This window comes from Aspergillus ibericus (assembly GCF_003184845.1).
Source record: "Aspergillus ibericus CBS 121593 unplaced genomic scaffold BO80scaffold_2, whole genome shotgun sequence".
NCBI lineage: Eukaryota > Fungi > Ascomycota > Eurotiomycetes > Eurotiales > Aspergillaceae > Aspergillus > Aspergillus ibericus.
Genome location: NW_020292100.1, coordinates 202,711 through 214,776, shown reverse-complemented (window position 1 = coordinate 214,776; position 12,066 = coordinate 202,711). Strand labels below are relative to the sequence as shown.

At 54.1% G+C, this 12,066-nt stretch overlaps 3 protein-coding genes across 3 annotated transcripts; 1 reads left to right on the top strand and 2 right to left on the bottom strand.

The window, feature by feature from the left end:
• Positions 1–284: 284 nt before the first annotated feature.
• On the bottom strand, positions 285–2,984 carry BO80DRAFT_344277 (uncharacterized protein; the record flags this gene model as incomplete). The annotated part of the gene is made up of 5 exons (XM_025715269.1): positions 285–1,034; positions 1,091–1,195; positions 1,253–2,003; positions 2,103–2,853; positions 2,885–2,984. 5 exons carry the CDS (start codon positions 2,982–2,984, stop codon positions 285–287), a joined length of 2,457 nt encoding a protein of 818 aa, XP_025579940.1.
• Positions 2,985–5,641: 2,657 nt separating this feature from the next.
• On the bottom strand, positions 5,642–7,493 carry BO80DRAFT_420814 (uncharacterized protein). The gene has a single exon (XM_025718458.1). It carries the CDS (start codon positions 7,008–7,010, stop codon positions 5,691–5,693), a length of 1,320 nt encoding a protein of 439 aa, XP_025579939.1. The 5' UTR covers positions 7,011–7,493; the 3' UTR covers positions 5,642–5,690.
• A 1,734-nt stretch (positions 7,494–9,227) lies between these two features.
• Positions 9,228–11,496, top strand: BO80DRAFT_371528 (putative UV excision repair protein (RadW)). The gene is made up of 7 exons (XM_025716487.1): positions 9,228–9,550; positions 9,618–9,665; positions 9,740–9,812; positions 9,923–10,002; positions 10,064–10,390; positions 10,454–10,909; positions 10,969–11,496. Exons 1-7 carry the CDS (start codon positions 9,533–9,535, stop codon positions 11,086–11,088), a joined length of 1,122 nt encoding a protein of 373 aa, XP_025579938.1. The 5' UTR covers positions 9,228–9,532; the 3' UTR covers positions 11,089–11,496.
• The last annotated feature ends 570 nt before the right edge of the window (positions 11,497–12,066 follow it).

The window sequence follows — 12,066 nt, the reverse complement described above, 5'->3', positions numbered from 1 at the left end:
TCCCCCGGTTGTCGTCGGAAGGCGGGCTCAATCACTGCCATCCCCGGAGAAGCTTCTCTGGCCCCTAGGAAAAGGAACAACAATAAGAAAAGAGCAATCATGTATATGAAGCGAACCTGTGCAGTAAACGCCTAAGGGGAATCCTCCGTAACTAAATACATAACCAGTCGCTCTGTAATCGAAAGAAATCCTTACACATCCCAACGATATGGTCTACTGCAAAACTCCGGGTGAGGAACCTGACGAGAAAAGACAAGGGGAATCCGCCCGCCCGCCCCAGTCCCTTAGAAGGGAGGACGGGGCCCCGGCGGGGGCGGCGGAGGCGGTGGATAATAGATACTAGGAGGGTGATGTCCCGTCAAATACCCTGGCAGAGGGGGTCGGTGGAAGTTGGATCCCGCTGGCGGCGGAAGGTGAGGCGGCCCTCCCATCGCTGCAAAGGGATCGGGCAAGCCGAGCTGTTCATTGATCGGTGGGATCTGTTGTCCCGCAGGCAGAAGTCGCCGGGGCTGTTGTCTTTGAGGGGTTGGCGGAGGCAGCACGAATGGTCGTGGTTCGGGAGGTCCATGCGGCAATGGCGGCTGAGCAGGCTGAGGCTGAGGTAGGATTGTTCGGTGTGTCGAGAGACGGGGGGCAGCTTGGGAGAGGGGAGGCCGTGGAGGCTCTGCCGCTGCAACATCGGCCAGAGTAGACAATGCTCGGGGCCGCAGATCAGGCAGCATAGGAGGGTTTCTCTCCGCCGGGACACTGTTCCGAGGGACTTCGACGACCCCAGTCGCTTTCACCAGCATGTCCAGAATTTGTTCGGCGGTCATCCCCGCAAAGGGCCCAGCGTCGCGGATTTCCTTCATCTGTGGATCGATGTCGTCGCCCACCTTGGCCCGCTGAACGAAGTCATCCCAGCCAAAGTAAGCACGATCGTAGGCAGCCGCCCCAGCAGGATTCCTAACAAAGTTGGAGTTGAACCCTCGGAAGACTTCTCTGGCGGGCGGTACCACTCGCCCACGGTCTGGTTCAGTTTCGGAATCATCGGTCTGTAGAGTAGCATTAGTACCGGGTTTGCTCCAACTGCGAAGGGAGAGAGGCCTACTTCGGTGTGTTCATCATCTTCTGCAGCACGGCGGCCCTCGACAAATGTCATGTACGCCCCCTGACTGGCTAGTAAGTGCTCTTCCCGGATATTGCGGCCTTGGGCCTGTCGTTCAAGCGTCAGTAAACTTTCAGGAGAAACAAAGATGCATCCCTGGCTTACCCGATACCGTTCCTCGATTGCTTGCTTGTTAGCCTCGAATATCCGATTCTCTTGCTCCACCTTGAGTTCATATTCTCGACGCAAAACCTCCTTTCTTCCGCGCAGTCTCTCCTTTAATTGCATGTTGATTTCTTCGAACTCGGGGACGTTCTTATGTGCATTCTTATCACGAGCCAGTCGCTTCTCAGACTGCGTGGCTAGCACTGCCAGAGCCAGTCGCTGAGCAGCAGCTACCTTCTTAAATGCCTTGTCCAACTCTCGTTGCCTGTCCCGTAGCTTTTGAGTAGCTGCACTCGGGGAAGGAGAGCGGTCCGGCTCCACATCGCTCGAACGATCTAGCTGTCGACCTGTGCGACCACCACGACTACTGCGAGCCGCACCACGTCCTCGTTTGTTCGTCGTAAAGCGTGCTGAGCCGCGACTGCGTCCACCACGGCCGCGGCCCCGCGTCCGACCGCCGCGGACTGCTTTACTAACCGTCGATTCGGTGGCGACTTCTGGTGTTGATCCTTCGACCTCTTCGGTCACCTGGCGGGATTCGTCGTCAAGTCTGGGTTCAGCCACAGCCTCCGCGGGGGAGTGAGAATCCGGTTTGCCACCGGTTCCATTCTGAAGTTGTTGTTCTAATGCGCGGTCCAGCTCGCCCTCTTCCAGCTTAGGCTTCCTACTAGGGGACTCGGAGACGCTCTCAATCTCAGCTGGACCCGTATCTCCCGGTTCAGGTGACTTTCGATTCTGATATGCATCTGGACTTGGGGTAGTCGTAAAGGGCAGAGGGTCAGCAGTCTCGGCGACTGCCGGTCCGCTTATTCCATTCTTGTCCTCGTCAACAACCGTGCCCTTGGGTGACTCTTCTTTTGTTGGTTGTGAAGACTCCGGTTCTGGGCTCTGGAGTGGCTCTTCCTCCACAGGTTTTAGATCCTCGCTCGGTACAGGAGTTGCCCGATCGGGAGAAGGCGACTTGACAACAGGTGCAGCAGAAGTAGCGTTGTCAGTAGTGTCAATGAGATTGTCGGCAAATTGTCGGCTTCGGTTTCTCGTTCGGCTGCTCGGGGCAGCAGTGACGGAAGGACTCGGCTCTGGCATCTTCGGTATAACGGCCATATCATTAGAGCCTTCTTCGATAGATGTCGGATGCGCATGTGCCCTGAGTCTCGCTGACTGCCTCGTGGTCCGAGGGGTTTCTTCAACCGCCGGGCCCCGCTTAATGCGCTTGTGCCGAGGGGTCTCTGGAACCGTTGGTAGTGGAGCAGGAGCATCAGTCTGCGTTGTGGACAACTGGGCGCTTGACCGTGTCCGGGTATTACGAGTTTCACGAGTGGTGTTTTCACGGGCTACATTTTCACGGACAGCGTTCTCGCGAGCTGCATTTTCCTGAGCAGTATTCGCCCGGGCGGCCCGAGTACTGAGCGTGATGATGCGCGACGGGCGACTGGTGTTATGCCTTGAGTTGATGTTGCTGTTCCCACCGGTGGCAGTAGTAGTGCTGTGGGCTCTCACATCATTTTGAGAGGCACGTGCATCTCGACTCGAGCGTAAACTCCGAGTCACACGAATATTGGAAGTGTCATCCACGTTGGCGTCTAAGGACCCATAAGAAGCTGTTGCGGTAGCAAAACAGTGGAAACTTACTCGTAGCGCTCTGAGAAGCCCCCACGCCAGCGTGACTGTGGCCAGAAGGCGCTGTAGCTGACGCTTGGGTAGCTTCGTGTTTACGTTTTACCCCCGCCATTGCTGTCCACTGTAGAGATGGAAATTTAGTCAGAGCGCTGGGAGGTGAAATCGACAAGCCGAGGAAACGGAATACAAGAGGTTGGAATGAGAAAGGTGAGGTGAGCAACTTGGGTTGATCGGCTGCAACTATGGGATGCGCAGTTGCTTGAGACAGGTGGGGATTGTGAGGTTTAAGATCAAGAAGGATCGAAGGAACCGGAAGCAGCAGGTAAGATGAAAACTCAAGGTCTTGCGGTTAGAGGAATCAACAGCAGCAGGGGATGACAGAGGAGCTTCAGAGGGACAAGAGGGAAGATGGGGACGACGATGGGTGTTAATGTGAACACCGGGAAGAGGGAATACACATGAATGAAGACCAGGCATCCACGCGCATTAACACCGAAGAGATGCCATGTTCAGCCAAATAGGCAGGTATGGTAAATGGAGAGCAAAAGAGTAAAAGGGACTAGACCCATGGAACATTGGTCCAAACAAGGTTGAGGGGGGGAAAGAAATGATATGCTGGGGGCGAATAGATCCGAAGGTACAGGGAGAAGGAAACGGGAAAAAAAGTCAAGTGCTGGGCTGGGCAGAGCGAGGCAAGTTGCCGAGATGAGGTATGCGACGATGAAAACGTGCCGGAGGATCGATGCCAAAGCAAAAGCTGGGGGAATTCGCGTGGTTGCGGGAAGGGAAGCACAGAAAAGTAAAACGGGGCAGCCGGCCAAGCCAGTGGTGAAGGGAAAAGGCAATGCGAACCTACCTGAACTCTCCCCGAACGTGGGATAACTCACAGCTAGAAGGTAGTCCGTCCGTCTGTCAGTCGTAGATTCGAAGTAGATTCCGATTCCCAGGCGGGACGCGAGGGTGGATTGGAGAAAGAATGAAGTAAAAAGAGGTTCGGCCAAGTGGATCAAGTGAGCGAAGCAAGAAAAGCCGCCGCTGTTGGTTGGCTGGCCGCCGGGCGAGCAGGACGGAGCACTGAGAGTCGACTCGCCGGATGTAGAAGAACGCCCAGCAAGTGCACGTCGTATCCGATGCTGCCAATTCTCGCAACCCTACGACTCGACCAGGGACCCCAATGCCGGTCTCGACCTGACGGATCGAAGCCTCGCGTGTGCACCTATCTACCAGGCATGCAGGAGCCCACGGGGTGGTTGTTCCCCCAAGGCTTGAACCTTCCTGCGCGGGAAGAGAAAGTCCGGTGTTGTTGTAGAGCACCCGAAGGAAAACGCAAAGAAAAGAAAGGGGAGCGAAACAATTAGAAACCCACTAGGCACAAGGGGCACCAGAGGATGACCACACCTCGATGGGCACGCAATGCCGGGGGAGAAGAAGAAGAAGAAGAAGAAGACGAGAAGGGGGGAAGGAGAGAAAGAATCATTAAACAGGAAGAAGGGAAAAAAGGAAAGAACCACAACAATAAGATTATGGAGAACGAAGCTGATGGAGGATGAAATGGGCTGGGAAGATCAGCTAAGGCCAACAGCGAGGAATTTGACTGGGCCGTTTGGCTGTCCCGGCCGCTTGGGGTGGCGCAGAAGCAGGAGCCAGGGACCGACCACACCGGCCCACGTTCCCAGTCGATACAAGTACTAGTAGTAGTACTAACTAGTAGACAGACCGTTTGACACTGTCAGTGGGAGCAAATAATAGGAAGAGGTGAATGGACAAGGGGAGGCAGGGAATGGGTCGGAAGAACGTCGTAACCTGTATCTATCTAGTGGGGAGGGAAATCGAATTCCATCGCAGCCAAACCTTACCACTAACCCGAGTAGTTCCAGCACTAAAACCACCACTAGGAAAGCGTGTTCGGACTCCGGACCACCACTCACGAGATGGAAATGAGGATTACTATCATCCCCTTCAAGGAGCTTCACCCGATTAAAGGGGCAGAAAAGGAAGTCCGCTATACTACTCTTGATGTACCACGTAGGTGGTTTCCCCAAAGTGGAGTGATAATAGATAGTACACGGGCTTCCTCGTACTCGAGGTATTGGAGGTAGTACTCAATCCCCCTAGAAACTCTCCATGACGCGTGTCGGTGAGGATTCTTCAATCCTGCTCCCATCGCAGAATCCCAAGTTGATTACAATGCTTCATGTGTCTCTGTCGGAACAAAGAAAGCTATCACTGACGCCTGAGACCGCCGTTCCGGGAACTGTGATATCCGCTTACTATTTAAAGTAATTTTACGGCCAGGCAGCATCTGCCCGGGGGAAAGAAAAGCCATCTGCACCTCGTCCGAGTCTGACCTTGACAGGTGGCCATCATCTGCATGTCTAGGCACACATCATCCCCCCCAAATGGAGTTCACCGTCAATTCTGGCCGCGGCGCTGGCAGTATCAAAATCGGTGGGAGTTACGCAGCCATTGGCAAACTACGTGGGCATGTGGCATGTTTTATCGCTTGAGCAGTTGCTCGGTGGAGAACTGATGTGCCTTCGTTCAATCTCCAAGATTCACCATGGCTTCTGGTTGCGGTGCCGGGGGGGGGAGAGGGAGAGAGAGACGGCCGGTAATCTCGTCCACCCTTTCTCCGGGCCCCCCATTACTCGGCCCATGCGAAACAACCATGATGCATTATGTGGTCTATACTTATCAGAAGAAAGTTCTTGCTAACTACGTCAAACGCTATGTCCAGGATATCTATCAACATAGGAAAAAAACAAAAGAAAGACATTGAAACCAAACCTGAAATCCGGTGGCGCCCGCCCCTGCCTGGCTAGCTCTCATCCGGAGATTCATTCAGGTCATACTTCTTCTCGTATCGGGATATACTGCTCCGGACATCGGCTGCCATGATAAAGCTGGGCATCGGTGACCCTCGACCATTGGGTTCGGGAGACTCGGTGTTGCGCTCAATACTGTTGAGGGGCTGGTCGAACAGCGGTGATCGGCTTCGCGGCGCCTGAGACCGTAACGAGCGCGTGGATCTCACCCGGTTCAAGGCCTTTACGGAAATCGTCTGGCCGGCTGCTGGTGAGGCAATCACTGTGGTACCTGGCATCGGAGTCGGGGGCGGTGACGCGCTGTCGGAGCGGAATAGTGGGTGAATAAAGCTCTCGTCGGGAAGTCTTAGTTTTGGAGGCGCCGGTCTGGCGGGAGTCACCAGTTGTGTGGAAGAAGTAGTCGGTGATGACCGTGTTGAGGAGGGCTGACGAACCAAGCCGTCCAGGGACCTTTTCGTATCGGAGTAGCTTCGTCGAATCTTTGGCGGCTCACTGCGGAGTTTGGCCCCCAGGGTAGAGCCAGACTGGTCATCCGGATGCTCCTCTAGCGTGTCCGCAGCTACGGTTGAATCCCCATAGGGCACATATGATCGCTGTAGGTCAAATGAGCTCTGCTTGGAGTCATGCTGGAACAGAGTGCGACCAGAGTAGCGGTTTGAGGTCTGGGACTCTGCGTTCGAAACAGATGGTTGAATTGGAGGCACCGTGTCAACGTTCGTCTTCAGCTCAGCAGACGGTCGTTGAGACTCGCTGGCAATGGAGGTTGATGTCACGGTGCTCTCGTCTTTCACACTGGCTTTCTCAGAAAGCACCTCGAGTTCCTGCGACGCTGGTGGAGACCATTTGGTGGTAGACTCCCGCTTCGTCAAGCTGGTGAGGAAATGGCCTCCCAATATTCCTTGACTGAGGACTGATATCGCCCATATGATACAGCGAGCGATTAGCAAGGACTGATGCTTTGGAGCCATTGACGTCTTTGCTGCCATGGATTGAGCTGCGCTCCAGGCTATCCCTCCCGCAGTCACGCCCGTGGCTATTGAGAGATACGCGGCGATGAAGCCGTATGTAATTGTCCGATGGCTCTTGGGCTGCGTCTGCGCCTCGCCCTGGATATCCTTGACCCAGAGGAGCATCAAAGATGCAAGTGCCACACAGCTCACGGCACCCAGGCTGACAATGGCTGACTCAACCGAGGAAACATGCGATGAGAGGGATCTGGAGATAGTATAGCACATGCCATCGAGGACCGTAGCGATGAACGTGGATAATAAAGTGATACCACCCAGGATCCGGGCCGGGGAGGCCCTGGACATGCTTAGAGACATGAAATAGGGGGGTAGGACTATACGAAGGAAGGATGAAGCAGTCGGTACTGGCGAAGCCAATGATTAACAGTCAAACTATGCCAGGGAAGTCAAAATCCTTGCAAAAATTGAATGTGAGATTCGAAAAGTGCCGGGTCTGGCAGCAGTGTTCGGCCGGGGCGATTCAGCGTGTCGTTAGCAAGCCCAGACGGCCGTAGTGATGGGAACAGATAGTGACGCCGAAAACGTTCTGGACTCGGGAGAACCCCTGGAGACAGCAGAGGCGACGTACGAGCAGGGAATGATGGTGTGAGGAGGTCTCGATGGAAAGATCGGACGGACGAAATCGTGGGCGTGACGAGCTAGCAATGATAAACGAGGGATGGTGGTGGACGAGGGTCGAGCCGGAGTAAATACCCAGCAACCCGGAATGAACGAGAGTCAATTAATTAAGCTAAAGAGGGAAGGACGGGGGGAAATGGTTCCCCGAGGATAATTGAATAAGGATGCATGGATTGTTCGAAGAAAAAGCGCGTATGCAATTGCCAGGATCAACATGACAGGGGGGGGGGGGGGGGGTTGACTACTTCGAGCCGTGGTCGAATGGCAATGGCGAATCGAGCTGAAGCCGAGAAATCTACGCCCAAGGGTCTCGATCCTACTAGCAGACTTGGGGCTGCCAGAGGAACCGATGGGAATCATACCAATCCTAGTGCGGATCGGTAGGCGCGGTGATCGAGATGCCTTTCTCGACGACTCCTCGATGCCCTAGTCTGCTCAGCTATTGGGAGACTTTGCCCCTCTCGATTGCCTCGACCCAGAAGAGAGGAGTACTGTCGGTAGGGGACCAAAAAAGAAAAATGAAAAAGAGAGGGGGGAAAAAAACCCGAGAGGAAACGAAACCAGGGTTCCAAGACGCTGTCTGTCAGCCTGGTGGACTCGTAAGTACGTCAATGGAGAGCTCATGGTATATTGCGATGACTTCAAACGGCCAGGGATGGCATGCCCTTAACAGTCAGTAAAACCTGATTTTCGGCTCCCCATCACCCATGCAGCCTCTCAGTCTACGTGCCTGATCTCTTTGATCAACCCCGGTATGAAGTAATTGGAGTTTGAACCTCCAGCTCACCATTGTAGGGGGGTGAAGAAAACGGTGGTCAATGCTGCATGGCACACCTAGAGGTATCCTCGTCACATGGAACAGGTCTAGAAGACAATTTGTCAAGGGTAAGTGGCTTCCTGTGCGAAGCGGCCGGGAGGATCTCCAGCATTCCGGGAAGCCTTAATTGGAAGATCGTCTGTTTCGATTCCTGGATGGGATTTGGGGGACCATACTAATGCTGCAGACCAGAGCTGTGATCTATCACTCCAATCACTCCACTGCCGGGAGGGGCCGGCCTGAGGAACAGCGGGGAGAGAGCCGAGTTGCATCGGGGCTCCCGAGTAGGCACAACGGTTCGGAGGGGGGACAAACAAAAGAGAGAGAGAGAGATACAGTATTCCGTAGTTCCCAAGAAATGTTGATCCGAATGGCTCCTGTCAGTGTCTTCCCGACGCGCGTTAGGAAGGGAGGGTCATATTTCCATGGTGGCAGCGGTTTGCGGCATCCTGATGGTTCCGTCGGTTCTCTCCACCGCATCCACGGTGTGATACATCTATAAGACAGGTCTCTAGGGCTATCCCCCCTTGCCACGGGAGACACGGCACCCAAAGTACTGGGTACTCTGCTCTGTATGGAGTACCAGTTACAGGACGGTTATTTTCCCCTAGGAAAGAAAAGCGAAGCAGAAAAAGGCATGCCAACTCACCCATAGCTTGGCCGGGCGTTCAGAGGGGCGTTGTACAACATGAGAATGGAGCAGTCGAGTCTGTGGGGTGCTGGGTGACTGGTTTCCTGTTACTAAGTACTTGCAAGGAAATTTCCTTTGCCCGTCACGCGTACTAAGTATGGCCCGAAAGGAACTGAACCTCGACTGTGGTACTAGTAGCAGTGGTGTTTGGGATCCAGTCCATAGCGAGGGGACTCCCGAGGATATATTTCATGAAATGATCCACTTCACGTCCCTTTAGTAAGAACTATCTCTGGGGAGGCTACGGAATACTCCCCCTGAGACTAGATATCCGACGATCTCACGCCTTCGGACGATTAATTCATTTCCAATTATACCACCCACCAGATACGGGCGTATGAACCTGGATGTTAGAGAGGAAGGAAAGAGGGATCGAGCAGTGGCTGAGTTCCTTGACTAGCGAGGGGGTGTGGCTAAAGAGCGGCCCGGGTGGCTGGAGGGACCGTGACCGCCTCCCGCCAGCTCCTTCTCCCTCCTTCGGCGTCATGATTGCCATCATCATCATTCGCTGCTCTCCCGCTTCTTTCGCAGACTTCTGATTCTTTCCTTTCTCGCCCCCTCTTCTCATCAATTTCCATCCCCCCGAGCTTCTCGCCCACATCGATATTCCCCCCTCCTACATCAGCGTGCACCCTTGAAGAAACCCCCACCGACCCGTCTCTCATCCATCGGTGGCGCAAGATGAAGCTCACGTTCAAGGTATGCGTGATTCTCTACCCCACTCTTTTTTCCCGTCTGTTCGTCTGACATGTATTTTCTCCTTCAGGACCTGAAGCAACAGAAGTTTGTAATCGATGCAGAACCCTCAGAGACGGTAAGGCTGATCCTTTTCCCGAGCGTTGAGACCTTACCAGCGTCAGTGCGGGGCTAAATGGAATTATCCGTCAGGTCGGGCAAGTGAAGGAGAAAATTTCCAAGGAGAAAGGATGGGAGGTTCCTCAGCTGAAACTCATCTATTCTGGTCAGTAAACAAGCTCTTCTTGCCTGCAGTCGTCGCCCCAGGCTGGTTGGATGGCCTCTGCCAAGATAATTTGGTGGTGGTTGCAGCGCTGACCGTCCTTGCCACAATAGGAAAGATCCTTCAAGATGACAAGACGATCGAGACGTACAACATCGAGGAAAAGGGCTTCATAGTCTGCATGGTGTCAAAGGTATACCAGGTCTCCGGGCGCATATACACCTCTTGGGCAGAAAACTAATTTCGCTCCGTAGCCCAAGGCTTCTTCCTCCGGAACCTCGTCACAAGCGCCTTCCACCCCCTCGAGAGGAGTCACCTCAACCCCTGCTGCGCCTCCCGCCCCGGCCCCGTCTGCGGCCTCTACTGCACCGGCAGTCCCTTCGACCCCCTCCCCGGCCGCCACTGGGGCTACTCAGGCACCCGGTTCCGCGTTCAACGATCCCTCCGCATTACTGAGTGGCTCCCAGAGCGAAGCAGTCGTGGCTCAGATGGAGGCAATGGGCTTCGCCCGGAGTGATGTCAACCGTGCAATGAGGGCTGCTTTCTTTAACCCCGACCGTGCTATCGAGTATCTGCTGAATGTGAGTCCGCGACACTCTACTTGACGGTCCCCACCTGCCCGATCTTGCGCTGACTTTCCGCAGGGTATTCCAGAGAACATCCAACAGGAGCAGCAGCAGCAGCAAGCCGCCGCTGCCGCCGCCGCTAGCGCACCCCAGTCCGCGGCTCCCGAAGGCACACCCTCCACCGCTGATGACGAACCGGTCAATTTGTTCGAAGCTGCCGCTCAGGCCGGTGGGCAGGAGGGTGGAGCTCGAGGCGCTCGGGCCGGGGGTGCATCTGGCGAGGGACTTCCGAGTCTCGACTTCCTTCGGAATAACCCTCACTTCCAGCAGCTCCGTCAGCTGGTCCAACAACAACCACAGATGCTCGAGCCCATCCTCCAACAAGTTGCCGCCGGCAACCCCCAAATTGCGCAGCTTATTGGTCAAAATGAGGAACAGTTCCTTCAACTCTTGAGTGAAGAGGATGATGGCGCGCTCCCTCCGGGGACGCATCAGATCCATGTGACAGAAGAGGAAAGAGACGCAATTGAACGCGTACGTATTATATGTTCCGGTTCTTTCACGTGAGAATGTAGCTGACATGGTACTTCTAGCTTTGCCGGCTCGGTTTCTCCCGGGATCTGGTCATCCAGGCCTATTTCGCCTGCGACAAGAATGAGGAGCTCGCAGCCAACTATCTGTTTGAGAACCCCGACGATCCTGAAGATCTATGATTCAACCACTGCCCTGTATGCCTTCGGGCTTGAGTGACTGCTCAGTGCTTTGGATCATATTTTCCCCTCATAATTAACGTCGCAATGTATCCCCTTTCTCTTCATCACTCCCTCTCAAGACTTCCCCCGAATCGACTGCGTAGATCAGACAGACAATGGGCCCCACCCGTGCCCCTGGCTCTCACCCATCAAGTCAGACTGGCGCATGTCTTTTTTCACGTCCTCGACTCGAATCTGTCTTCATGCCTTAACACTGGATGAGTTCTCGTAAGCCAGTGCTTTGACGGACAATAGCTCTTTATCCCGCTGCACTATTTTTCTTTTCCCTACCCTCTCATCTGTGACGTTCTAGTCATGTATCTAGTTAATGAGAACAAGACAAGGTATTTCCCCTTAATGCTCCTTGAATCCTGTGATCATCCTTACTATCCTACGTAGCCTTCCCCAAGAGTTATCACGAAGCACCTTCTAATCGTGTAATGGGCTGTACAAGCTGGGTGGGGGCCGAACCCATGACCGATCAGCAGTCAGTTCCGAGAGACGAGATTGATCCTATGACCGAGCACACCCACATACCAGAAAGGGTCATGCTACCGGCCCCGTAGAATTCCATCCGTCACGATTTTTCTTCCCGGCACCGGGCCGGATATATATGATGGATATATAATATTTTCTATTCCGGTATTTTCTTTCCAACGCTCCACGGAGTAAATACCCAAGCACTAGTTAATTTCAGCACCAGGGTCGACATTCTACGACATGGGATAACAAATTGAATGAGTACTACCAAGAATAGGCTGGAATGGGATCGTAAGAAAATAGTTAGATGAGAATATATCTACAGAAGAATCCAAAGACAACAAAAGGAATGAAGAAAGATGACATTGATTTTGGGGTGGGGTATATTCTATTGCCATGAAAGCGTGTGATACGGTATATGCATGCACGCGGGCACGCGGGCAGGCCTGTACCGAATAG